Raw genomic sequence first — 25,490 nt, 5'->3', positions numbered from 1 at the left:
ATGTGATTTTCTTGATTTGAATTTTAGATTCTGTCTCTCACAGCTGAAGTGTACCTACGATAAAAAAAATTACAGACCGTTCCATTCTTTGTAGGTGGGAAAACTTTCAAAATCGTCAGTGTATCAATACTTATTTTTCCCACTGTAGGTGCAGGCCCCTGAACGTATACTCAGTCTGAACAACAAGAAGCCGAAAGGGAGAGAAGGGAAAAATATATAAGACATACCAGGGTTGCACTTTCTTCTTTACATGTGTAATATTCTACCTCTCTCTCTTTCTTTTGATTCCCTTTTTCTTTTCATTCCCCTCTTTGTCCAAACAACAGTGTTCCCTAAGGGTTACCTGGATACATTCAAGCAGCTATACCCATATGCTGGACTCTATACTCACTAAGGGTCCCTGTTGTGAGCTCATTTTCGGGTTTGCCTCTGGCTTCTGGTGAGGGTTATGGAGCTAGCTGTGCTGACAGAGGAGTAGTGAGTTCTCTATCTGGACTCCCTCTGTTGGTGAAGGGAGGTAATGAAGCTAATCTAAATGGCAGAGACCGGCCACCTGAGGAAGAGGACTGCGATTGGACATCAGGAGTTTCTGATTGGATTTAAGGCAGCCGACTCCCTAGTTTCTTGCTGGTGATTTTTCCTGACTGTGGCTCCTGGTTTCCAGTTTGGTTCCTGCCTTCCTAAAGCTAAGTTTTCTCTGCTATTGTTTATATGAGTTTTTGTCTCGTTTACTTAGTTTTTGTGTTCAGCCAGCCCTGGCTGGGACTGGGCTGAATCCCCATTTTGTCTCTGATCAGTTGATCTCTTTTGCTCTGTCTTCAGAATATACCTGCGTGCTGATATAGTGATTTGAAGTCTAGCGACTTCAGGGCCTTTTTCTATGAGACGTGTTGGACATTCTTTTTGGCAGGGTTTTGTGCGTGATTGCAGACAGCAGCTTTTCTTTCCTGTCCTTTCTAGTTAGCAAGGGCCCCATCATTTGCTCAGCCTATCTTTCTACCTGTGTCTGTGTTTTCATCTTGTTTCACCGACAATACATGTTCGGGGCTGTCTATTGCTTTGGGGTCTGCTCTGGGGCAGTTTAGATTTTCCCTTTCTTTCTTTATTCTTATTTAGTTCTCCGGCCGTGACGAGGCGTCTAGGACCACTATAGGCACGCTCCACGGCTACTGCTAGTTGTTGTGGATAGGATCAGGGGTCTGCAATCCGCTAGTTACCAATCTCTCCGGTTTTCTGGGCTTAGCTCGCTTTTTGTTTTTCCCTCCTCTGCGACTCATTCATAACAGGTCCCGTTACATTTAGCGATGCACCAGCGATCCCGACAACGATACGACCCGGTCAGGATCGCTGGTGCATCGCTAAATGGTCGCTAGTGAGCTGTCAAACAGGCAGATCTCACAAGCGATGCAGCGGCGGTCGTTACTTACCTGTCAGACGCGGTGATGAAGACGTCCTCCCACCCGCGTCCACGCGTCGCTCATCAGAGCCAGCAGGAAGCGCAGCAGGAAGCCGCCACCGAGAAACGGCCCAGGACGTTCTCGCGCGATCAACGATAGCCAGCGGGGGAGCCGGTCAGAGGTAAGTGTCACATATAGCGATATCGCTAGCAATATCGCTGCTGCGTCACAAAATCGGTGACGCTTTAGCGATATTGCTAGCGATATTGCTATGTGTGAAGCCCCCTTTACTAGATGTTTCTATTTTCTTCTTTTTAGTTATTTGTCATATATATCAGGGCTTTGCAAGCTGCAGCCCAGAGAAAGGGACAGACAGAAACCAGAATCAAATTCATGGGAGCTAATGCAGGGGGCCTTTATAAAGCATGGGAGCTAATGCAGGGGGCCATTATAAAGCATGGAAGCTAACGCTGGGGGCCATTATACAGCATGGGAGCTAATGCAAGGGGCCATTAAACAGCACAGGAGCAAATGCAGGGGGCCATTATGAGGGCCATTATACAGCATGGGAGCTAATGGAGGGGGCCTTTATACAGCTTAGGAACTAATGTGTGGGCCATTATACAGCATGGGAGCTAATGTGGGGGCCATTATACAGCATGGGAGCTAATGTGGGGGCCATTATACAGAATGGGAGCTAATGTGGGGGCCATTTTACAGCATGGGAGCTAATGTGGGGGCCATTATACAGCATGGGAGCTAATGTGGGGGCCATTAAACAGTGTTGAAGCTAATGTGAGGGCCATTTTATGGTTTGAAGGCTACTGTGGGGGCCATAGTACATAGTGGGGGCCAATTATACAGTGTGGGGACTACTGTTGGGACCTTTATACATTGTAGGAGGCAATGCGTGGACATTATACCGTTTGAAGGCTACTGTGGGGGACATCATACAATATGGGAGATACTGTGGGGATCATTAAGGTGTATGAGGCCTACTGTGAGGGCACAAAGGAGACATTATACTATGTAAGGAGCAAAGTGGTGACATTAGTATGTGAGGCAGTAAGAGGATTGCTTTTCTACCACACAGCTGGTGGAGTAATGGACACATATGGCAGCAGCAGCTCAGCGTTGTTATCAGTAGGAAGAGGAGTTTATGCCAGTTGGGAATAGATGGGGAGAATGCTGGGAATGTAAGAAGTTAAATGTCTTTGTTGTAATCTCTGCAGAAGAGTCCTGGCCAAAGAAGTCATCATGTCGGTCTGAGTAACATGGAAAAGATGGGAAAGTCATTATTTGTAACTGTAATTTCATCTCTTATATGTTCTGTAGTATCGAACACTGTATGGCTGTAATATCAGTATTAGTCTTTATGGAGATGTTATTTCAGTTAGAGCAGGGACATCTGTTGAGGTTCCCCAATACCCAAGATTAGAGTGCACCACCTTAGTTGTAATCAAGGGTTAGAAGCCCACTCAGAACTCCTAGCTAAGCCTCTGGTTCTGTGACTGTAAACATAGCAATGTTTACTGCGGAATATGTTGTCACTATAGAAATAAAAATTATTATAATTATTATAGCAACCTTATAGGATACTACCTTTACTACATGTCAGGTCAGGACATTTCTGATTTATTAGCTCTTTTTTGATCAACCCTGAGTGCTATTGTGAAGTTAAGTCTAGAAGTAGGTGTAAGGAGGTGGCAGGGACCCTCATTTGCCTCCTCTCTCTCCTTGGCCTCAAGTGGTCTACCTATACAGTTTTATGTCACCCATGTGTCTATGTTTCTGCTATTGTATTGCTGTGTAATTAATGCAATGTGTGATGTTCCTTATTCTATGTCTTTATATGGTGTGTACTGCATGCTAGAATCAGGGACAGCAGGGGTTAACCTGGTGGGTTGGGTTAACAGCCCAAACAGGAGCAGGAAGTTTCTGCTTCTGGAGCAGAGCCTGGGCAGGATTGCCCGCGGCAGGATGCGCTTCTCTGCTCGGAGCATGCCATGCCCCTAGAGGGGATCAGAGCTGCTAATGGACTGCCGAGCAGCAGTAACGGGCATAAGGACTTCACAGGTGCCCACCTATGGACTTTTGGGTCTGGAGAGCCAAGTGGGAGCTGCTGCCTCTGCTGCTGCATCCATTGTCAAAGGAGCAGTATCTGTGAATAGGGACAGCTCAGGAATTGTTATCTTTTTATCTACTTCATCTTTATTAAACAAGTTGCCATTGTTGAGCTCTAAAAAGTGTAATGAATGGTGCATCCCGAGAATGCCGTTACAGAATGGAGAGCTGCCGTGTGACAGAGGTAACCAACTGTGACCTGGGACTGGGATTAGAACTGTCTTTTTATGTGCAAGGGGTCGGAGTGCTCACTGACTGTGACCTAGTGAACTCGCCCATGACTACCACCCTGTACCACCTTGTTACATTTGGCGTAGTCGGCAGGATTGAACCCAACAGCCCTGCAACCCTAAGACTGACAGAAAGCAGCTGAGATGGCATTCCCAGCATCTTTCCTTATTGGAAACGGACGAGGGACTAACAGTGACTTTGAAATGCTGATGGAGAAGACTTCTGAGCTATGTGAATTGTTGACTGCCGTGAAAGAGTTAAAGATAGCGGCTGACAGTGACTTTAAGGTGGCGCCATACACTGGCAAGGAGACAGCCAGTGGCGCGAAAATGAAGGAGGATGCAGCCTTTCATGGGCGTCATGAAGGAAATTTGGCGCAAAAAGGAAAGAAGGCCGAATCCCCCTGTGAAGAATGCCCACCCTAAGTGGGTGAAGCGAAGAAGCTGCTGCCCTCCCAGTCTGACCAGAAGAAATGGGTGGAGCAGCTGAAAGTGACCCCACCCATAAATGGATGGAACTCAGAAGGATAGACGCCTTTACCTGGTACCATGCAGAGGAGTATGTCTTTCCGCGTCAGCATCAGCCACCATGACTGGAGGCGATCTGTGGCCCGAGTGGAGACGGGCCTGCATTTCGAGGCCTGGTGGTCGGAGGAGCTGGAAGAATGGCACCCATTCCAGTGGCCAGTGGAGACTGAGGAGTTCAAGGGATTAGTGGTCCCCCGAAAGGAACCGGAAGGAGTTCGGAAGACCCTGGAGGCTGCCCTGCGGAGAACTGTGGCGGCTGCGATCACCAGCACCAGCAACCGTGCCAGAGGACTGTCACTGGACACAGCGGCGGTGAGTAGGGAGCTCCCGCCCGGCCGTCCCGTCACCTCGGCCTCTGCCCCTTCACTTCCTGTGGCCCCACCATCCTCGCCAGAGGCCTCTCATCTTCCGACTCCGCCGTCATCCCTGGTAACGATGGCACCTGCGTCCTCCCGGCCCGCGCCTGTTTCGGCTGACACCAGTGGCACGTATGTGGAGGAAACTCGGGTGCCCACTGCTGCAGAGGCACGTTGAAGCGGCAGGAACGTCGTGTTGTGCAGGATTTGCAGCGCCTCGGCGGAGGAAATATGTCTGGCTGGATGGCCAGTAGAGTGATCCGGTACTTTGACCCCTCGAGGGGTTGTGACTTTATTTTGGAGGATGGCGCAAGGGAGAGAGTGTATGTTAATGCTGGATCTGTACGTTGCAATGGCCCCGTACAGGAATGGGACCAGGTATCATTTATAAAAGAATAGGGACCCCGGGGGACATATGCGGTGGACATACAAATGGTCTCCACCCCAGAACAATGGAAGCATGCAGCCCACCGTGATATGCGACGGTTGCAGCTAGTGCAGCAAGGCAGGAGGAAGCGGCGCCTGAACTGTGTGAGATGGCCGCAGATACAGCATCAGAGCCGGAAGCTCTGGGGGCCATGGGACCGCCGCTGGAGGGGACACAGAGTCGTGGGAACAGTGGAGACTCCTAATCTAGCGGATCCTCATCCCACACCTATATTGTCGTGCAGGGTCCGCATGCGGCCCACTATACTAATCAGTTGCTGTAAGTTGATTGACGCGACCCCTTTAAAAAGGAGAAAATGTGAGTTGTGCCTGTTGCACCTGAAGCAAAAATATGAAGAGACTGTTCGCTATCTCTTAAGGGCAAGAAGCCCAGTACGGCACCAGAAATGAGGTGTCAGGAGTAGCCATCACGGTCACGGATAAAGGACTGCATTTGTTTTCCCCTCCACCCAGCTTATTTGCAGACGTTTGCGCACCCCCTTCTGGATCACGGGCCTGAAAACCCTACGAGGGTTGGTTACCAGGAACTGTGCGTGTAGCTGCTGCAAGGACTGACTTCTTTTCACCCGGAACTTTGCCCCATTTTAAACATGGACTATCCCCCAGTTAAGCACAGCACACAAATTTGTTAGTAAGCCTGTGATCTGGTCAAAGGAGGGCGGTGGAGAAGCTGATTTTGTCTTGATTTTGTTTGAGACATCATGAAATCTGAAGATTACCAAAGGATTTTGGGTCGCAATGTAGTGCTCATTGTCAGAAAGCTGGGTTTGCCTCCTAGGTGATGAGTCTTCCAGCATGGCAATGACCCCAAACAGACTTAAAGCACCTGGAAATTGATGGAAACAAAGTGCTGGAGAGTTCTGATATGGCCAGCAATGAGTCTGGATCAAAATTCCATTGAACACCTGTGGAGAGATTTTAAAACTGCTGTTGGGAGAAGGCACCCATCAATGTGAGAGACCTGGAGCAGTTTGCAAAAAAAAGAGTGTTCCTAAATTCCAGTTGATTGCAATTATTTATTTTAAAGGGTGTCCCCTCTCAGGTAAACACTTGTATAAAATTGCAGCAATGGTGTGTATGACAAAAACAGTGAAAGTATCACCTGACACCAGAATGTCTGAGGACAGGGAAGTGAGTAAGGTACCAGCATGACCCTAGGTAACGGGGAAGAGAGGGCCTACATGGGCTACATTGAGTTACATTGCTGTAAATGGTATAAAATACTGCCTTGTGTTTCATTAAATCAGAAAAGTGATTTGCTCACAACTGGTGTGCATGCTTTTTTCCGAGCTTATTATCTGGGGTCTAACCTCTTAATTTGGCCTCACTGGTGATCTGGCATATCTGACTTTGGTCAGAACGCAAACAGCTACAACACGATCAAAATTCCATTGAACACCTGTGGAGAGATTTTAACATTGCTGTTGGGAGAAGGCACCCATCAATGTGAGAGACCTGGAGCAGTTTGCAAAAAAGAGTGTTCCTAAATTCCAGTTGAGAGGTGTAAGAAGCTTCTTGATGGTTATAGGAAGCGATTTATTGCAGTTATTTATTCTAAAGGGTGTGCAACCAAATATCAAGTTGAGGTATGCCAACAATTTTGTCCATCCCATTTTTGGGATTTAGTGTGAAAGTGTCCAATTTGCCTCTTTTTCTCTATTTGTTGTGTTGTTCTAATACACACAAAGGAAATAAACATGTGTATAACAAAACATGTAACTACAGTATATATAACTAATAACACAAAACTGACTGGTACTTCCAAAACAGAAAACTAGTGTGTACAGGTGCGAACTAAGAGTAGCCATCTCTCATCTCTCTCTCTCTCTCTATATATATATATGCTAAAGCATGTAAATATGAATAACATTACTGCTCTAGATAATGAGAAAAAAATGGAAATGCTTAGCACAAAATTTGGCCAATTCATGCACGCCCAGCAGCCAACAAGGCGATCTCCGGTTTGCTGTGAACCTGCCTAATGTGAAAGTAAGGAGGTGGCGGGGACCCTAACGTGCCTCCTCTCTCCTATAAACTGAGCACGTGTCACATGCAGCACCCTAATGGTTCACTAATGCTTTATATTGTTATGTCATTTAGTAATGTCATTGTCATATGTTTTATCCTAAATGTGCATGTACGTGTATAAATTTAGTTTAGGGACAGAATGAGTTAAACAGTTGGGAGGAGTTAAAAGAGGGATGGTGCAAAGCCTCTGAACTTAGAGAAAGGACTTCCTCCTCCAGAGCAGAACCAGGGCAGGCTTGCTCAGGGCAGGACATGCACCGTAGTGAGGACAGAGGATTCCCCGGTTGGGGGATGAAGGCTGTCCTTGCTTGATGGGCAGCTTGGACAGACATTGGCTCTGTGGGATCGACCCCAGGAGAAATACAGGGTTCTGGACCAGGACAGGAGCTGCTGTTGTGCAGCCTACTGAAGTCGCAGGGAAAGCGCAGGAAGCATTGTCTTGTTAGCACCGTGTTCAGTAAAGTTTTGCTGTTGGAACAAAACTTTGAATTGTGGTGTTTCCTGAGACTTCACCCCCTGCAACCTGAGTGACTGCATGCTGAAGGTAACTGACTGTATCGCAGGACTGGGACTTTACCTGTCGTTTCATGAGCAAGGTGCCAGGGTGCTCACTGACTGTGACTTCGTAGACTCACCCACGACTACCACCCCGTTCCACCTTGTTACATGAATACCTTCTCTTAGGTTAAAACCTGAATTTATGTATAGGCAGGATCCTTCTGCAAATAAAAGCACCACAGGCTAGAGGGCAGGGTGCTCAGTCAGAGAGCTAATATACATATAACAAAAAACTGACTGTCACTTCCAAACAGAAAACAGGTGTGTACAGGTGCGAACTAAGAGTAGCCAACTCTATAACTAACAAAGTTGCACTCAGTACTGCTAGAGCAGTAATGCTATTCATATTTCAAATATACAAATCTGGAGATATGTGGGAAAGATTCTCAAACAGAGGATAAAATGAAAAAAAGTATCCATAAAGGTTACAGTAGAGTAAAATTCTCCAAAAGATCGGATCTTCTGTACCTCCTGGAAAACAAAGAAAAACAGAACAATATGAGGTACCGTAGTTAGATTCGTTTCTACCTATAATTCAAGGAATGAGAAATGGGTAAGAAATACTGGGACATTCTGAAACTTGACCACACATTGGTATCCCATGTATCAAGAAACCCAAAAATCACTTACAGATGCTCTTGTAACCTGAAGGACATTTCGGTAAGAAGCCGCTATGATAGTTCAAAGAATAACACCCTTTTTGGATCAAAAGTCACTGCCTGGGGCTGCCGTCCTTGTGGCTCCTGTGTGTCCTGCCCGAACACTGAATCTACAAAAACCTTTACGAATTCCTCTAATACAAAAACTTATAAAATTACACACAGTTATTGCTGCACTTCTGTGGGAGTAATATACAGTGCCTGTTGTCCATGTAATAAAATTTATGTGGGCCTCACGAATAGAGAATTCCGCAGAAGGACTCGAGAACATGTCCTTGACATAAGAAGTGGAGTTGAACAAATGATATTATGGAATTAAAGACCCTCCCTCCCCATTTCAAATTATTCCATGATTGTGACCCTTCTCAACTAAAAGTCAGTGGCACTGATAAATTCCAGATAGCTATCAGAGGTGGTAACTGGAAGAAAATCCTGGCACAGAAAAATGTGAAATGGATTACCAACCTTAACTCTATGACCCCCAATGGTCTTAATGAGACAATAAGTTTTGTTCCTCTTTTTATAGAATTGTATGTTTTTTAACACTTATTATCTTTCCTTTCTTTTAGTTATTTCGCCTTTGGGAATTACGGTACTTAAAGTCATTCAGAATTCCAGAATCCTAAAGACCAGTCGTTCTCATACGTGTGGATTTCTTTAATAATAATAATCTTTATTTTTATATAGCGCTAACATATTCCGCAGCGCTTTACAGTTTGCACACATTATCATCACTGTCCCCGATGGGGCTCACAATCTAAATTCCATATCAGTATGTCTTTGTAATGTGGGAGGAAACCCACGCAAACACGGGGAGAACATAGAAACTCCTTGCAGATGTTGTCCTTGGTAGGATTCGAATCCAGTACCCCAGTGCTGCAAGGCTGCAGTGCTAACCACTGAGCCATCAGCACTTACTATTCAACTTTCATTATTTTATTTAATTTTTATTTATTGTATTTATTGTTTTCTCCCCCAAAGGTCAACCTAATTGATGTGATAGTCACACTAATTATATGATCTTTTAAAATATTTTATCACCTAGTTATCACACTTTCTTTTCTCCATTTCACCCCCTACTTTTTCCTTTCCTCCCTCACCCTACTTTTTTATTTATATACAGTGGGTACGGAAACAATTCAGACCCCTTTCAATATTTCACACTTTGTTTCATTGCAGCCATTTGGTAAATTCAAAAAAGTTAATTTTTTTCTCATTAATGTACACTCTGCACCCCATCTTGGCTGAAACCCCCCCCCAGAAATGTAGAAATTTTTGCAAGTCAAGATGGGGTGCAGAGTGTACATTAGTGAGGAAAAAAATGAACTTTTTTCAATTTACGAAATAGCTGCACTGAAACAGATTGAAAAATTTAAAGGGGTCTGAATACTTTCCGTACCCACTGTACATATGCACCATTCACACTGCACATATTTTCCATTGCATTTACAGTATATTTTTTTTAAATCCCTTCCCCATTTTTTCCTGCTGATGAGTTTTATGCATATTATGAATTGTTTTATGTTAACATATTTTATATATTTTTCACCCTTCCATGGTAGATAAGTGAATGTGCAAACCAATACATATATTTATTACTATTTTATTTTCTTCCATTCTTTTTATCCTTTATTTTCCATCTTTCACATGGTACTTTTTTTTTTAAAAAAAAGCATGAAAGCGTATCAGCAGTCCACATCAATTAAGTTATTTAAAGTGACATCTCTCATTGTTCCTAAGGTAAACTCTTGTTTCCGTTATCTGCCCTCTAATATGGAACGCATACATATGTCACTTCTGCCGGGGATGCTTGAGTCTGAGTGGGATTTACTTCTGCCACCTGCGCTCCAAGGTGGAACGTGTGTGCATGTTACTTCCGCTGGGGATGCTGAACTTCATAGAAACACAACTCCTTCGTCGGATACAGTATGACGTGCGTGGTCACCATGTATGGTATTATACGCATACATCAGCTGTTTCAATCTGAATATCCTAAGCCACGCCCCTACGATTGGTCAATCCAGACTTAAATACTCTGTCCTTCAGCATAAACATGTTCCCTTGTTAAAGCACAGGTGAAATGAACATTGAGCACATGCAGTGAGTGTGGAGTCAGTATACCTTATCAGCCTTCTCTTTTTCATACAGTCATTTACTTTGATTTACTCCGATTAGACTCTTTCATATGCTTTGGCACTTGGCACTTTTCAGACATCTAACACTTTATTATCTTTATCATGTGATTTTTGGTGATACTTATGTAATTTAATACCAGTAAACTGGCAAAACGTGCGTCGGGACACATGTCCTATAGTTAGAAATGATGTGAGGCAGTTAGGTTAATTTAAACATACAGGTGCTTCTCACAAAAGTAGAATATCATCAAAAAGATAATTTATTTCAATTCTTTAATACAAAAGTGAATCTTTTATATTATATAGAGTCATTACAATCCGAGTGATTTATTTCAAATGTTTATTTCTGTTAATGTTGATGATTATGGCTTACAGCTAATAAAAACCCAAAAGTCATTATCTCAGAAAATTAGAATAATTAACAAAAAACACCTGCAAAGGCTTCCTAAGCGTTTAAAAAGGTCCCTTAGTCTGTTTCAGTAGGCTCCACAATCATAGGGAAGACTGCTGACTTGACAGATGTCTGGAAGACAATCATTGACACACTCCACAAGGAAAGCACATTTTGCATTTCATTTGGAAATCAAGGTCCCAGAGTCTGGAAGAAGAGTGGAGAGGCACACAATCCATGCTGCTTGAGGTATAGTGTGAAGTTTCCACAATCAGTCATGGTTTGGGGAGCCATGTCATCTGCTAATGTAGGTCCACTGTGTTTTAACAAGACCAAAGTCAGTGCAGCCATCTACCAGGAAATCTTAGAGCACTTCATGCTTCCCTCTGCCAACAAGCTTTTTGAAGATGGAAATTTCATTCTCCAGCAGGATTTGACACCTGTCCATACTGCCAAAAGTACCGATTCCTGGTTTTAAAACAACATTATCACTGTGCTTGATTGGTCAGCAAACTCGCCTGACCTTAACCCCATAGAGAATCTATGGGGGTCAAGAGGAAGATGAGACACCAGACCCAACAATGCAGACAAGCTGAAGGCTGCTATCAAAGCAACCTGGGCTTCCATTACACCTCAGCAGTGCCACAGGCTGATCGCCTCCATGCCACGCCGCATTGATGCAGTAATTGATGCAAAAGGAGTATCAAAGTATTGAGTGCATTTACTGAACATATATTTCAGTAGGCCAACATTTTAGATTTTAAAATCCTTTTTCAAGCTGGTATTATAATTTCCTGGGATAATGACTTTTGGGTTTTCATTGGCTGTAAGTCATAACCATCAACATTAACAGAAATAAACACTTGAAATAGATCACTCTGTTTGTAATGTCTCTATATAATACATGAGCTTCACTTTTTATATTGAAGAACTGAAATAAATTAACTTTTTGATGATATTCCAATTTTGTGAGAAGCACCTGTAGAAGGCAGATTCCAATACTTGAGGGTCAGCATTACTCACTCTGTACTGAACCGTATTTTGCCATAGCGGTGATCTCACGTGGTACCTAACGTGTGCTTATCTCTTCTTTCAACACTCCACGTGTCATGGTACACAAGGGATAGTTTTCCGTACTTGAGCGCGAGCACAATCCGCTCTGTACTGAACGGCACCTTTATCTAGCGGAGACCTCACGCGGCGTCCAGCGGGTGCATGTTTCAGTTGCCAGCACTCTATGTGTCATATCTTGCATATGAAGAGATCGCGCTTGAAACTTTGAGCGGTGCACACTGATTACCGCCTGCCGCAGGGCTGTATCATCGGCAGCGGCTCTCAATGAGCGATCACCCCCTATGGCTGTGTGTTTTAAGCTGATACAACTTTTGGCAATAATTTTATAATAAAATAACAGTTAGTCATTACAACACATAAGCTCAGGGCGGCTTTACAATCAGAAGCTGCTCTAATATTGGCTCATATTGCTGAGCGCTGCATTGTTTCTAGTACGGTTATTATAGTTTGATTATTATAAGACTTCTCAGTGCATGCATAAATTGTTTATTATTATTGAATATTTATTTTTTCTGCCTTCAATGAACCTGATTAATTTAGGTGGAATACCGTAGGTTGACTGTTAATTTATGGGGACAACAGTCACAATCACCGATATTATTTATACATCTCCCACATCATTTTACCTATGGGAATCAGTGGGTCACCTTATAAAATATCACTGTGACCCAATATACATCCACACTGGATGTATATACAGTAATTTTAGGTATAATTTTAATACATATGTAATAAAAGTTAAATTTTTGTTACACATTATCTATCCCTTTTTTCTTTCTCTCTATTGGATGTAATTTAATATTGCTGCCATTATATACATTTTCCTCTTAAAATAATTATGTCACTATACTTACATGTATTTTTGCCAGTCCCATTTTATCTTATTGAGTATTGGAGCTCTGATATTTTTTTCTTGTTACTTCACAGCAATATTAGATTGAATGTATAATTTTAATAGCATACAGTATCTGCACATCAAAATTTAATCTAACATTTACCTACACTGGCTGTTTAGTAGACCTTCTATATTTGTATATTTTGGAATTAAATATTTTTGAATCATGTGAACACCCACCTCCTGTGCATTTTATCTTGTTTTTTGTTTTCATTTTTTTTTTATCCATTACTTTTATGATTGAATCAATACAATTTGAATTTCTTACATACTGTATGGTTGTGCTTCATGTTTATAGGTTTGTGATTCCATGAGGATACTCAACATTGATTATTACCTTTTTGTCCATATTTAACCGTTTCAATGTGTGTTGCTTCGTGTGTTTGCAGCCTTTTCTCTGAATCTACAATATGCACATTTCTATAAGAAAGAAAACCATTACATGAACAAGATGTCCTAACTACTGAGCAGCACTGTATGGGTAGGGCATTGCACAGTGTCTGCAGTAACATCAGACTCTTAATGCAGGTTAGTCTTACATAAATAGACATTTCTCACCCTGTCAGATATTTTTCCTTTTTTTTTTTTTAGCAATTTTGATAGTTATTATTATTATTTATTTATACAGCACCATTAATTCCATGGTGCCTTACATGAGAAGGGGTCAAGGGCTTGTCACACTAAGCGATATCGCTAGCAATATCGCTATAACGTCACTGGTTTTTGTGACGTTATAGCGATATTGCTAGCGATATTGCTATGCCTGATACTTACCTCCGACCGCTCCCCCGCTGGTTATCGCTGATCGCGCGAGAACGCCCTGGGCCGTTTCTCGTCGTCAGCTTCCTGCTGGGGCTTCCTGCTGTGACGACGAGCGACGCGTGGACGCGGGCGGGAGGACGTCAGGATCGCCTCGTCTGACAGGTAAGTAGCGACCCCCGACCCCTGCGATGTCGCTGGTGAGATCTGCCTGAGTGGCAGCTCACTAGCGACCACTTAGCGATGTACCAGCGATCCTGACCGCGTCATATCGCTGGTCGGGATTGCTGGTACATCGCTAAGGCTGGTTTCACATTTGCGTTTTTTAGCGCTGGAAAAAAACGCTAACCTGCGCATGCGTTTTTTCCCCTATCTTTAACATGGGTGCGCATACTTGCGCGCTTGTAAGCGCATGTATGCGATTTTCATGCGCTGCGTTTTTTTGGGGTGTGCGATTGGATTTTCCAGACGCATCATGTTGCATTTTTTGGCCCTGCAAAAAAGCGCATGCGCACATATGCGCACGTTTTGCGCTAAAAAGGGCCATTATAGCCTATGGATGCGCATATGTGCGCACTGGCATGCTCATGTAAGCGTTTTTTTGCATATGCGTTTTTTTTTTTTAACCATGGAATTTAGGGGTTTGAGTTAGAGTTAGGGTTAGTTAAGGGGGTTTAGGGTTAGGGTTAGGGTCAGGGTTAGGGTTGGGTTTTGGGTCAGGGTTAGGGTTTAGTATGGTTTGGTTAAGGGTTAGGGTCAGGGTTAGGGTCAGGATTAGGGTTAAGTATGGTTTTGTTAAGGGTTAGGGTCAGGGTTAGGGTTAGGGTTAGGGTCAGGGTTAGGGTTAGGGTCAGGGTTAGGGTTAAGTATGGTTTTGTTAAGGATTAGGGTCAGGGTTAGGGTCAGGATTAGGGTTAAGTATGGTTTTGTTAAGGGTTAGGGTCAGGGTTAGGGTTAGGGTTAGGGTTAGGGTCAGGGTTAGGGTTAGGGTCAGGGTTAGGGTTAAGTATGGTTTTGTTAAGGATTAGGGTCAGGGTTAGGGTCAGGATTAGGGTTAAGTATGGTTTTGTTAAGGGTTAGGGTCAGGGTTAGGGTTAGGGTCAGGGTTAGGGTTAGGGTTAGGGTCAGGGTTAGGGTTAGGGTCAGGGTTAGGGTTAAGTATGGTTTTGTTAAGGATTAGGGTCAGGGTTAGGGTCAGGATTAGGGTTAAGTATGGTTTTGTTAAGGGTTAGGGTCAGGGTTAGGGTTAGGGTCAGGGTTAGGGTTAGGGTCAGGGTTAGGGTCAGGGTTAGGGTTAGGGTCAGGGTTAGGGTTAGGGTTAGGGTTAGTTAGGGTTTAGGGTTTGGGTTAGGGTTAAGTATGATTTGGTTAAGGGTTAGGGTCAGGGTTAGGGTTAGGGTTAGGGTCAGGGTTAGGGTTAGGGTCAGGGTTAGGGTTAGTAAAGTCATGGTTTGGGTAGTGTGAGGGGCCACCTAAAAATGTTGGAAAAAAACGCAAACGCGGTAAAAACGTGCTAAAAACGCATACAAACGCATAAAAACGCTGCGTTTTTTTCATGCATGCTCATAAAAATGCTTGAAAAAAACGCAGCAGTTGTATGCTTATGTATGCGTTTTTTCAATGCGTTTTTTTGCGGGAAAAACGCGCTGCAAAAAAAAGCAAGTGTGAAACTAGCCTAAGTGTGACAGTACCTTTACATACGAATTACAGATATCACTTACAGTAAACAAATTTACAATGACGGACTGGTACAAAGGGGAGAGGACCCTTCCTTGTGGACTTACATTCTACGGGATAATGGGGAAGAGACAGAAGGTCGGGGGTGTAGCACCTCTGGTGGTTTTGAGGCGGCGGCTCGGGCGGTGGTGAGGCGGCAGAATGGTCATTGCAGGCAGTAAGCTTTCCTGAAAAGATGGGTTTTCAGGCTCCATTTGAAGGATCCGAGGGTGGTAGATAACCGGACGTGTTGAGGCATGGAGTTCCAGAGGATAGGGGATATTCGGGAAAAATCTTGGAGGCGGTTGTGTGAGGAACGAATAAGTGTGGAGGAGAGTAGGAGGTCTTGGGAGGATCGGAGATTACGTGAGGGAAGATATTGGGAGATTAGTTCAGAGATGTAGGGAGGGGACAGGTTGTGGATGGCTTTGTAAGTCAGTGTTAGTAGTTTGAACTGGATTCGTTGGGGAATTGGGAGCCAGTGGAGGGATTTGCAGTGCAGAGGGGAGAGACAGGGGAGTAGCGAGGAGAGAGGTGGATTAGTCGGGCAGCAGAGTTGAGGACAGACTGGAGTGGTGCAAGAGAGTTAGCAGGGAGGCCACAGAGGAGAGTGTTGCAGTAGTCAAGGTGGAAGATGATGAGGGCATGTACAAGAGTTTTAGTAGATTGAGGGCTGATAGTTGTTTTGTAAGTGATGGAATTTGGCCACTCTAATATACCATAAGCTTTGAAGGTGACTCATTGGTGGAGGGGGGGGCACGAGATGTGAAGCAGTCCCATCTGAACAAGAAGCAAAAATCACAAAGATTAGGTGAGTGATCACCAGCTACCTGAGTGTTCGGCTGGGTGCACATTGTTATGACAAGCCTAACAGTGGGCAAGCAGGCCACACAAACAGTGGGCAGACAGGCCAAAGAAACAGTGGACAGCCAGGCCAAACAAACAGTGAGCAGCCAGGCCAAACAAACAGTGGGCACCCAGGCCAAACAGTGGGCAGGCAGGCCAATTATACAGTGTGCAGACAGGCCAAACAAACAGTGGACAGGCAGGCCAAACAAACAGTGGGCAGCCAGGCCAAAGAAACATTGGGTAGCCAAGTCTGGCTAAGGGCAGGGTCGGACTGAGGCACCGGGACACTGGAGCATCCTCCGGTGGGCTCCTGCCCCCAGCCTCCTTTTTTAGTCCCTGCCTTGCGAAGTGTGCACCGAGCAGTGCATACTCTATTTTCTTGCCGGCAGCAGCGAGTAAGCTATGCAAATTATGTGAACAGTGCAGCCGTGCGGCAGCTCTTTCACATGACCAGCTGCTACTGCCGGCTTCTAAGCGGTTAGCTGTGCACAGTGTGCCTGTGTGTGCACTGCAGTCTGCAGATGACAGTGCTGTCCTCCACCTCACCTGCTTCCTGTGTGAGACAGCCCAGCTGGATGACGTCATCATCCATCGCGCTGTCTCGGACAGAAAGCTGCCGGCGAGAAGAGGCTGCCGCTGCGGGGAAGTGAGCTGTGTGTCTGTGTGCCTGCGTGTGTGTATGTGGTGCGGTGCTTTGTGTGTGTGCGAGAGAGGGGTAGTGGGGAAGGACAATGATATTGGTGGGGGAGGCAATGATGGAGGTGATAGGCAATGATGGTGGGGGGAGGAAATGATGGAGGTGATGGAAAATGATGGTGGTGGGGGAGGCAATGATAGAGGTGATGGGCAATGATGGAGGTGATGGGCAATGATGGTGGTGGGGGAGGAGGCAATGATGGAGGTGATGGGCAATGATAGTGGCAGGGGAGGCAATGATGGAGGTGATAGGCAATGATGGTGAGGCAGGCAATGATGGTGGGGGGTGGCAATGATGGAGGTGATGGACAATGATGGTGGTAGGGAGGCAATGATGGAGGTGATGAGCAATGATAGTGGCAGGGGAGGCAATGATGGATGTGATGAAATGGGCAATGATGGTGGTGATGAAATGGACAATGATGGTGGTGGGGGAGGAGGCAATGATTGAGGTGGTGGAATGGGCAGTGATGGGTGTGGTGGGGGAGAATGATAGGGGTGGTGGGGGAGAAGGCAATGACGGAGGTGGTGATGAGGACAATGATGGGGGTGGAGAGGAGCTGCATTATACTATATGAGGGGGCTACAGTATACTCTATGGGTGACTGCATTATATTCTATGGTGGGGCTGCATTTTTCTCTCAGGAGATTACATTATATTCTGGGGGGCTACATCATACTATATGAGGGAGGGGGCAGCATTATGCCCTATGAGGGGGCTGCAGTATACTCTATGGGGGGGCTGCATTATATTCTGTGGTGGGGCTGCATTATACCCTATGAGGGTGCTACATAAAATTCTATCATGGTGACTGCATTATACCTTATGAGGAGGGTTGCATTATATTCTATGATAGGGGGCTGCATTATATTTTATGAGGGGGCTACATTATATTCTTTGAGGGGGCTACCCCTCTATGATTCTACCCCAACCCCTGCTACATAATTAAGACGTGTACTACCTTATATTATACCCTGATATTAGCGTGTTTTACCGCACAATTGATTTTCTCTGGTGGGCCCAAGGTGCTCCAGTCCGACGCTGGCTGAGGGGTAGGGCCCGGTGATGCTGTGCTGTGGGACCTTGCTTGCTAGTAAGGGTTCTTAATTAGCCACCAATATTATGTGACTGAAGGGTGGCTAACACTACAATTTTGCCATGTTCATGGGTATGTGCCTGCAGGTGGATGTGCTCGCTGTATACCGCCAGGCTGGGCACATACAGGCGCTGGATACAGATGCACAGATACATGCCGCTCGCATCCGGACAGTTTTCCTCTCCAGGCGGGGACGGGGCAGGGAGCACATCTGGGAGCGGTAATGAGGGGGAGTCCGACAAGGAAGTGACAGGAGGCAGGGCGCACTCCGTGCAGCGGCACAGTCAGACCGATAGGCTTCTGCAGACGGCCGGTCCGGGGCAGACGTGACGCTACGAGGACTTGTGGGGACTAATGTGGTGCGGGACTGCCGAGGTGACAGGCATGTAATGGCAGAGCACTAAGCGGCACTGGAGACCACTGCTGGAGGACAAACATGGAGAGCTGCACTCTACTCATCGCTACGCTGTGGACTATGGCGGGGCTGTGCACGGCGCGGCCGGGGATACAGGTAAGCCTGCGCTAAGGGGAGGCTGTGCCCCTCACCTGTGCACCAGATGCACCACCACCGGCAAAAGGCGGGAAACTCACCCAGAAGAACCATTCACAGGCTGTTACCCAAGAGAGAGAGCCCACCTCAGCCCACAGGTGCCACCATAGAGATAACTGCGGTCCTTACAGCCCTCGGGGTATGATCCCCCAGCCGCCATAGCGGCAGAGCAGGTTACCTCAGTATTAGGTGAAGGGCATTTCCAGGTGGGATGTGGCAGACACATGCTTTACTAGAAAAGCCAGGCTGCGGAAACTCCCCACATCCTACCATTGTGCGAGGAGCAGGAGCTGGCTTTATCCACACCGACTACAAGCGTACACCACCTCCTCCATAGTGTCTCCTCTGTGGTGTCCAAGAACTGTCTGCTCACCTGTGTTACACCGACTCTGACATGAAACACGAAAAGTACTGAGGAATAGCATCAAAAGGACCAAAATATCGTAGTCAGGCGGGCTTGTTTTTAGAGAATTAGTTAGTCACTAATGGCTTTGGTTGTGGTGTATATATAGGCAGTATTTATTCTCTGCACCGCCTAGGAGAACTATATATAGTGTGTGTATATGTGTATATATGTAGACACTAAATATATATTCATCTCAAAGAATGCCGCAGGCTAAAATACACAAATGTAGCTGGGTTACGTCTGGTCCATCAATGATTTATAAGGCAATTTTGGCAAAAAACTACAAGGATAAGGTTATTATGGGCGGCGTGAGCCATTAATGTAGTGAAGCGTAATCTACCCTATATTTACCATTGTGTAAACTCTGAGAACACTGCTACTATCAGAATGCAATAAAGTGCCTAGTGCCAAAGGTATAAATGCTACATTTGTCTTGTGGGCGTGCTATAAAATTTAGTGCATAAAAAAATCTTATTCTACTTAATAAGGTTTTGGTGCCAAAAACTGACAACTGCGTTTTTTCAGTGTGTTTTGCATCACGCATTACTTTCCATGGATGAAATACGCTGAAAGAAGTGACATTCTGCAAAACCCAAGGATTTTCACGCAATACTGAGGACAAAAAAAGAAAGATGTGTGCATGAGATTTTTGAAATCTCATAGACTTTGCTGGTACTGTAAAACGCAGCTGATAATTTGTATTTAAAAACTCTGAAAAAAGCAACGTGTAAACATAGCCTTATTCTTACTCTCATCTCTGGAAGATAGAGGGGTCTCGAGCAGTGTGCCAGCTATATAAGACTAACATAATCACTGTACAAATTTATCACTGATCACATCCAAAAACCACCTATCCTTTTTGGCTGTCTGATACACTGGGCAATGTTCTCTTCGGAATCCATGTGTCCTTGTAAACGTGTGAATCTTACAGTACATTCCAACTACCTAAACATTAACAGACCAAAATACCCCTTCATGGCAACTGCATCCGCTATTGATAATAGCCTCTTTCAGCTGGATAATGCCCCCTATCATACTGCAAAATGTATTTGAACAGCTTGTCACGACGATTTACTATGATCTATGGCCAAGATGTGATCTTTCTATGAACAGCAGCCAACCAGGTCTAAGAAAAAAATCTGACACTGTAGATCAACTTTTTAACAGATATCTTCCACCAGCTGGCATCTGTTACACATTAATGTTATGAAAATCCATGCAGTCGAAAATAGTCAAAATCACCTATCCAAATTTGTAATGTATGACCAGGTTAGAGCCCTTCTATAGAATGGTGACTTTCCAAGTTTTCTTTTCGTTTCTGATCACATAATAGTGATGGATTTAATGGTAGCATTGTCTGATTTTTACAGTTTTTGAGTTGTGTTCAGCATTTTTTTTTCTTTGCAGTTCATGAATTGAACTTATGGGGCGGTGTGCCAGCTAATCAGTTAATTTCCATTGTGACAGAAGGGAAATCACAGTTGGGTAAATCCGAAAGGCTGAGATTTTGGGATTATATGATTTAATTAATTGAGAAGCATAATACTTTATTTCCTATATAAATATTATATAGAAGCTTAAGTAAGTATTTGGAAGAGAGAGAGAGAGAGACTTTTATTTTCATATCCTATTGAAGTGAAAATACATGAGATATACTGTATATATATGTATTAAAAAGCGACCTAAAGCTGTAATGAATAAAGGTTAGACATTTAACACAGTATTTTTTTAGAATGTAACTACTCTTTCTTGTTATTTACTAGACACAAAATTAGGCTGGGATTCTGGCGCCTGCGCAATGAGGATCTATCTCTGCGCCTGTCCCCATCTCCCTCCTCCTCTTTCCTCCACCGTAATACGTCAGCACTCGGCATCGTCTTAGTGAGCTGAAGTGCCGACGTATTACGGTAGAGGAAAGAGGAGGAGGGAGATGGGGACAGGTGCAGAGATCCTCACTGCGCAGGCGCCAGTTTCTCAGCCCCGCAGTGGGAATACATCATAACACACTGCGGGGCGGGATCTGTGGCCTCTGCTCCACGCAGGCGAGAGAGCATTACATCATCGCCTGATGTAAGTTCCTGGGCAGTGCGCAGGGCGCATGCCCGAGAACTGTTGGCAAGAGCACAGGCGCCGGGCATGTAACATGAACACAGGAGGCGGCACACAGATGCAAATGGGAGATGATTGACGGCTCTGAGGCGCTTGACACAGGGGGAGAAAACATACCTCCGGGACGCAATAGAGGTATGACGGGGAATTTATAAAAGTCAGTATTTCAGTGTTACTAGGGATCAGAAACATAAGAGCCACCTTCACAGAATGCAGCCTTAAGGGCCTGTCACACCAAGCGATATCGCTAGCAATATCGCTATAACGTCACTGGTTTTTGTGACGTTATAGCGATATTGCTAGCGATATCGCTATGTGTGATACTTACCTCCGACCGCTCCCCCGCTGGTTATCGCTGATCGCACGAGAACGTCCTGGGCCGTTTCTCGTCGTCAGCTTCCTGCTGGGCTTCCTGCTGTGGAGACGAGCGACGCGTGGACGCGGGCGGGAGGACGTCTTCATCGCCTCGTCTGACAGGTAAGTAACGACCCCTGACCCCTGCGATGTCGCTGGTGAGATCTGCCTGTGTGGCAGCTCACTAGCGACCACTTAGCGATGCACCAGCGATCCTGACCACGTCATATCGCTGGTCAGGATCGCTGGTGCATCGCTAAGTGTGACAGCACCTTTAGTGCTGCTGAAGGTGACTCTTTTACTTAAAAACACCCTGGGGGGTTGACAGGTTTCGTTTAACTTAGAAGAGCAGATAAAGTATAAGGCCGGGGTCACACTGGCGAGGAATACGGACGAGTGAGAGGCATTAAAAGCACGCATTACACACGGACAAATTATTCTCTATTGGTTTGCTCCCAACAGCCGTATATTTCTCATCTGTATTCTAAGGTCCGTGCCAATCGCAGCATGCTGCGATTGTCAGCGTACTACACCCGTAGTACGCCAATGAAAGTCTATGGGTGCGCTAAAAATACACATTACACACGGACCACACATGTGACTTGCGAGAAATACGCACCTGGTTTCTTTTAGAAAAGCCGGCAATTCAGTGCGCTATACAGTAAACTCACACTGACAGGTTTAATAAAGAAACGAAAGAATAGATATAGACACATAGAATACATATATATATATATATATATATATACATACACACATGTCATTGTGTCAAACATATATATATATATATATTTATATTTCACAGAGTTCTTCATAGCAGAATAGACGCTAATTAAATTGCCGGCTTCTATCAAATCATTCCCCAACCCGACATGAAATGACACATGGTTGACATTCAGTAAAGCATTTCATTTCATGTTTTTTAATATGTCCCTGACTAATAATTAGATGAGGGTTTGTGTGCAAAATTTGGGAGTTGTAGGTTGTTATTTTAAGGGGTTAATTCGTTGTTAAAAAATGCGTGGGCTTCCCATTGCCCTAAAGTGGTGGCGAGTGGGTTAATCTAACAAAGGGTCAATGTCACCATTCGATTGTAAGGTGACATTAACCCTTTGTTAGATTAACCCATTCGCCACTGCTACAGGGCAATGGGAAGCCCACACATTTTTTAACAACGAATTAACCACTTAAAATAACAACTACAACTCCCAAATTTTGCACACAAACCCTCATCTAATTATTAATCAGGGACATATTAAAAAACATGAAATGAAATGCTTTACTGAATGTAAACCATGTGTCATTTCATGTCGGGTTGGGGAATGATTTGATAGAAGCCGGCAATTTAATTAGCGTCTATTCTGCTATGAAGAACTCTGTGAAATATAAATATATATATATATATATAATGTTTGACACAATGACATGTGTGTGTGTGTATATATATATATATATATATATATAATATATATGCATTCTATGTATCTATATCTATTATTTCGTTTCTGTTAGAAACCCTGTCATAGGGCTCCATTATATGTCCATTTTGCAAGGCGGCGAGAAAATCTCGCCATACGGATTGCATACGGATGCCATACGGATTACATGATTACATACGGATGCAGACATGCGCAAAATACGCAACCACACCTTGCTTACGGATGACATACGGAGCACTATTTAGGGGTCATTCATCCGTAATACGCATGTAAACTACGGACCGTATTTTGCGTCGGTTAGTGTGACCCCGGCCTTATAGTTATCTAAATGATATAGTATGTCACATGCACTTTTCAATATGTACTGCTGTTGGCTTTGCAGTTGGCATCACTGTTGTGTTATTTTTGTGCAGTTTTTTTTGCACTAAAGCAAGAAGTGGATTGAGAGGGTATGGAAAATATACGGTAAATGAAGGACATAATTCATCTTACTGAATTTAATTCTGTATTTGATTTTAACAAATGTTGTTTCAGACTCTATATTGGTAATATTCCATAGTCTGCTTTTAGGGAAATAGTCCTCTGATTCATGCTGCTTGAACTATGAGCAGCATGAATCAGAGGCTGTCTGCATTAATGCAACTGTGTGTGAACTGTGAGGTGCTGTGGTGTTTCAAAGAAAACATACTTTTTGAAAAGACAGGCAGGGACTAAGTATCTTACTTGTCCTAGTCTGGTCCCCAGAGGGGGCTGTTAATGGAAGCATTGCAGTGTGTGACACCAGCGCTGCCCTCTGATGACTTCATTTGAGGGCAGTGCTAGAAGCTGTAGGGTGCACACTGCTTCCATCACTGCCACCTGAAGATGTCTTCTTTCACAGTTAGAAGATGTGGCGGCAGAGATCTAATTAGATTGCCAGCATTAAGCTCACCTCTCCCGCAGGTTCCATCACCATGGATCCAGGACCTCTTAAGGCTATGTGCGCACGTTGCGGATTTTTAGCGTTTTTGCTGCGAAAACGCTTGCACAATGCAACCCATTGTATTCAATGGCATTCCGCACATGCTGTGCTAATGCTGCGTATTTTTCCGTGGCGGAATTGCATCGCGGAAAAATACGCAGAATGCTCATTCTTTTTGCGGATTCGCGGGGATTCCGCACACATAGGAATGCATGTGGCTATGCCCACCATGCGCAAAGTAAGCAGAAAATGTGTGGATGGTACCCAGGGTCTGGAGGAGAGGAGACTCTCCTCCAGGCCCTGGGTACCATATCCCTGTTAAAAAAAGAATTAAAATAAAAAAATCATGATATTCTCACCTTCCGGCATCCCCCCGCAGCGTTCCCAGGCCTCAGCGATGCTCCCAGCAAGTCCCGTTCCCAGTGATGCCTTGCGATAATGACCTGTGATGACGTAACGGTCTCGCGTGATGCTACGTCATCTGGGGTCATTGTCGCAAGGCAACGCTGGGAACGGGACTTGCTGGGAGCATTGCGACGATCAGGAACGCTGCAGGGGACACCGGAAGGTGAGAATATCACGATTTTTTATTTTTTTTAATTATTTTTAACATTATACTGTATCTTTTTACTACTGATGCTGCATAGGCAGCCTCAATAGTAAAACGTTGGTCACACTTGTCAAACACTATGTTTGACAAGTGTGACCAACCTGTCAATCAGTTTTCCAAGCGATGCTACAGATCGCTTGGAAAACGCTAGCATTCTGCAAGCTAATTCCGCTTGCAAAACGCTAGTTTTTCACAGGAATTCCACATGCGGATTTCCCGCGGCAGGGAGTTGCGGAATTGCCGCGGAAATTTTCACGGCAATTCCACACGTGTGCACATAGCCTAAGAGGGCGGTGATGAGATGCACAAAACTGTAGTAGGTAACTGCAGGGAAGAGAGTGTAGCCCCAGCCTCCTGAGATGTTCTGTTTGAGACTCCTCTCAAATAAAATGTCACAGGAAGTTCAGTAAAAAAAATATATTTAGGGATTAGCTAGACAGGGAAAATGTAGGGTACTTTATAATAAAGTAAAATTAAAAAGTGGTTTGGATGTAAATATATATACAGCGGTATGTAAACGTTTGGGCACCCCTGGTCAAACTTACTGTTAATTTTATTTTGTTTTCTTTTAAAAATTACAAAAAGGAAATTGGGCTTATACAAAATTTTGTGCATCCTTGGAGATTTTTGTGCTCAAATCTAATAACTTTAATAACCTTGCCCAAGCTTTCAGACCTTAATTGGCCTGTTAGGGTTATGACTTGTTCACTATCATCATTAGGATAGTCCAGGTGATCCAAATTTCCCAGCTTTATAAAAAACAACCTCTTCTAACTTTGTACAAAACAGCAGCCATGGGTTCTTCTAAGCAGCTGCCTAGCACTCTGAAAATGAAAATGGTGGAGGCCCACAACGTAGGAGAAGGCTATAAGAAAATAACAAAGCATTTTCAGGTTGCCCTTTCTTCAGTTTGAAATGTAATTAATAAATGGCAGTCAGGGGCTGGCTGGCACTTTTCAGCCTGGGGGGCAATCACAAGGCAGTGGCCCTCGAGTTGCGGTGGCCCTCCTTTTCCCTGCTTATTTCTGGCCACTGCATTAAAGCAGCAGAGATAACAGGCTTTAAAAAACAGGCTGGTACATAGATATGGGAACAGTAAGGAGCTTGCTGCATAGATATGGG

At 44.5% G+C, this 25,490-nt stretch overlaps 1 protein-coding gene across 1 annotated transcript in view; it reads left to right on the top strand.

Annotated features, from left to right (window-relative positions):
• The first annotated feature begins 18,207 nt into the window (after nt 1-18,207).
• TNFRSF11A (TNF receptor superfamily member 11a) overlaps nt 18,208-25,490 on the top strand; it is a 222,890-nt gene continuing 215,607 nt past the window's right edge. Inside the window, exon 1 of the mRNA XM_073550185.1 lies at nt 18,208-18,450. Within this exon, the coding sequence (XP_073406286.1) occupies nt 18,376-18,450 (75 nt within the window). The 5' untranslated portion in view covers nt 18,208-18,375. The remainder of the gene's footprint in view (nt 18,451-25,490) is intronic.

The sequence above is a fragment of the Dendrobates tinctorius genome, unplaced genomic scaffold (assembly GCF_039654945.1).
Source record: "Dendrobates tinctorius isolate UK_male_01 unplaced genomic scaffold, ASM3965494v1 ptg000163l, whole genome shotgun sequence".
Lineage (NCBI taxonomy): Eukaryota > Metazoa > Chordata > Amphibia > Anura > Dendrobatidae > Dendrobates > Dendrobates tinctorius.
Note: the sequence above shows the minus strand (reverse complement) of the source record. Positions and strands in the feature narration are given on the sequence as shown.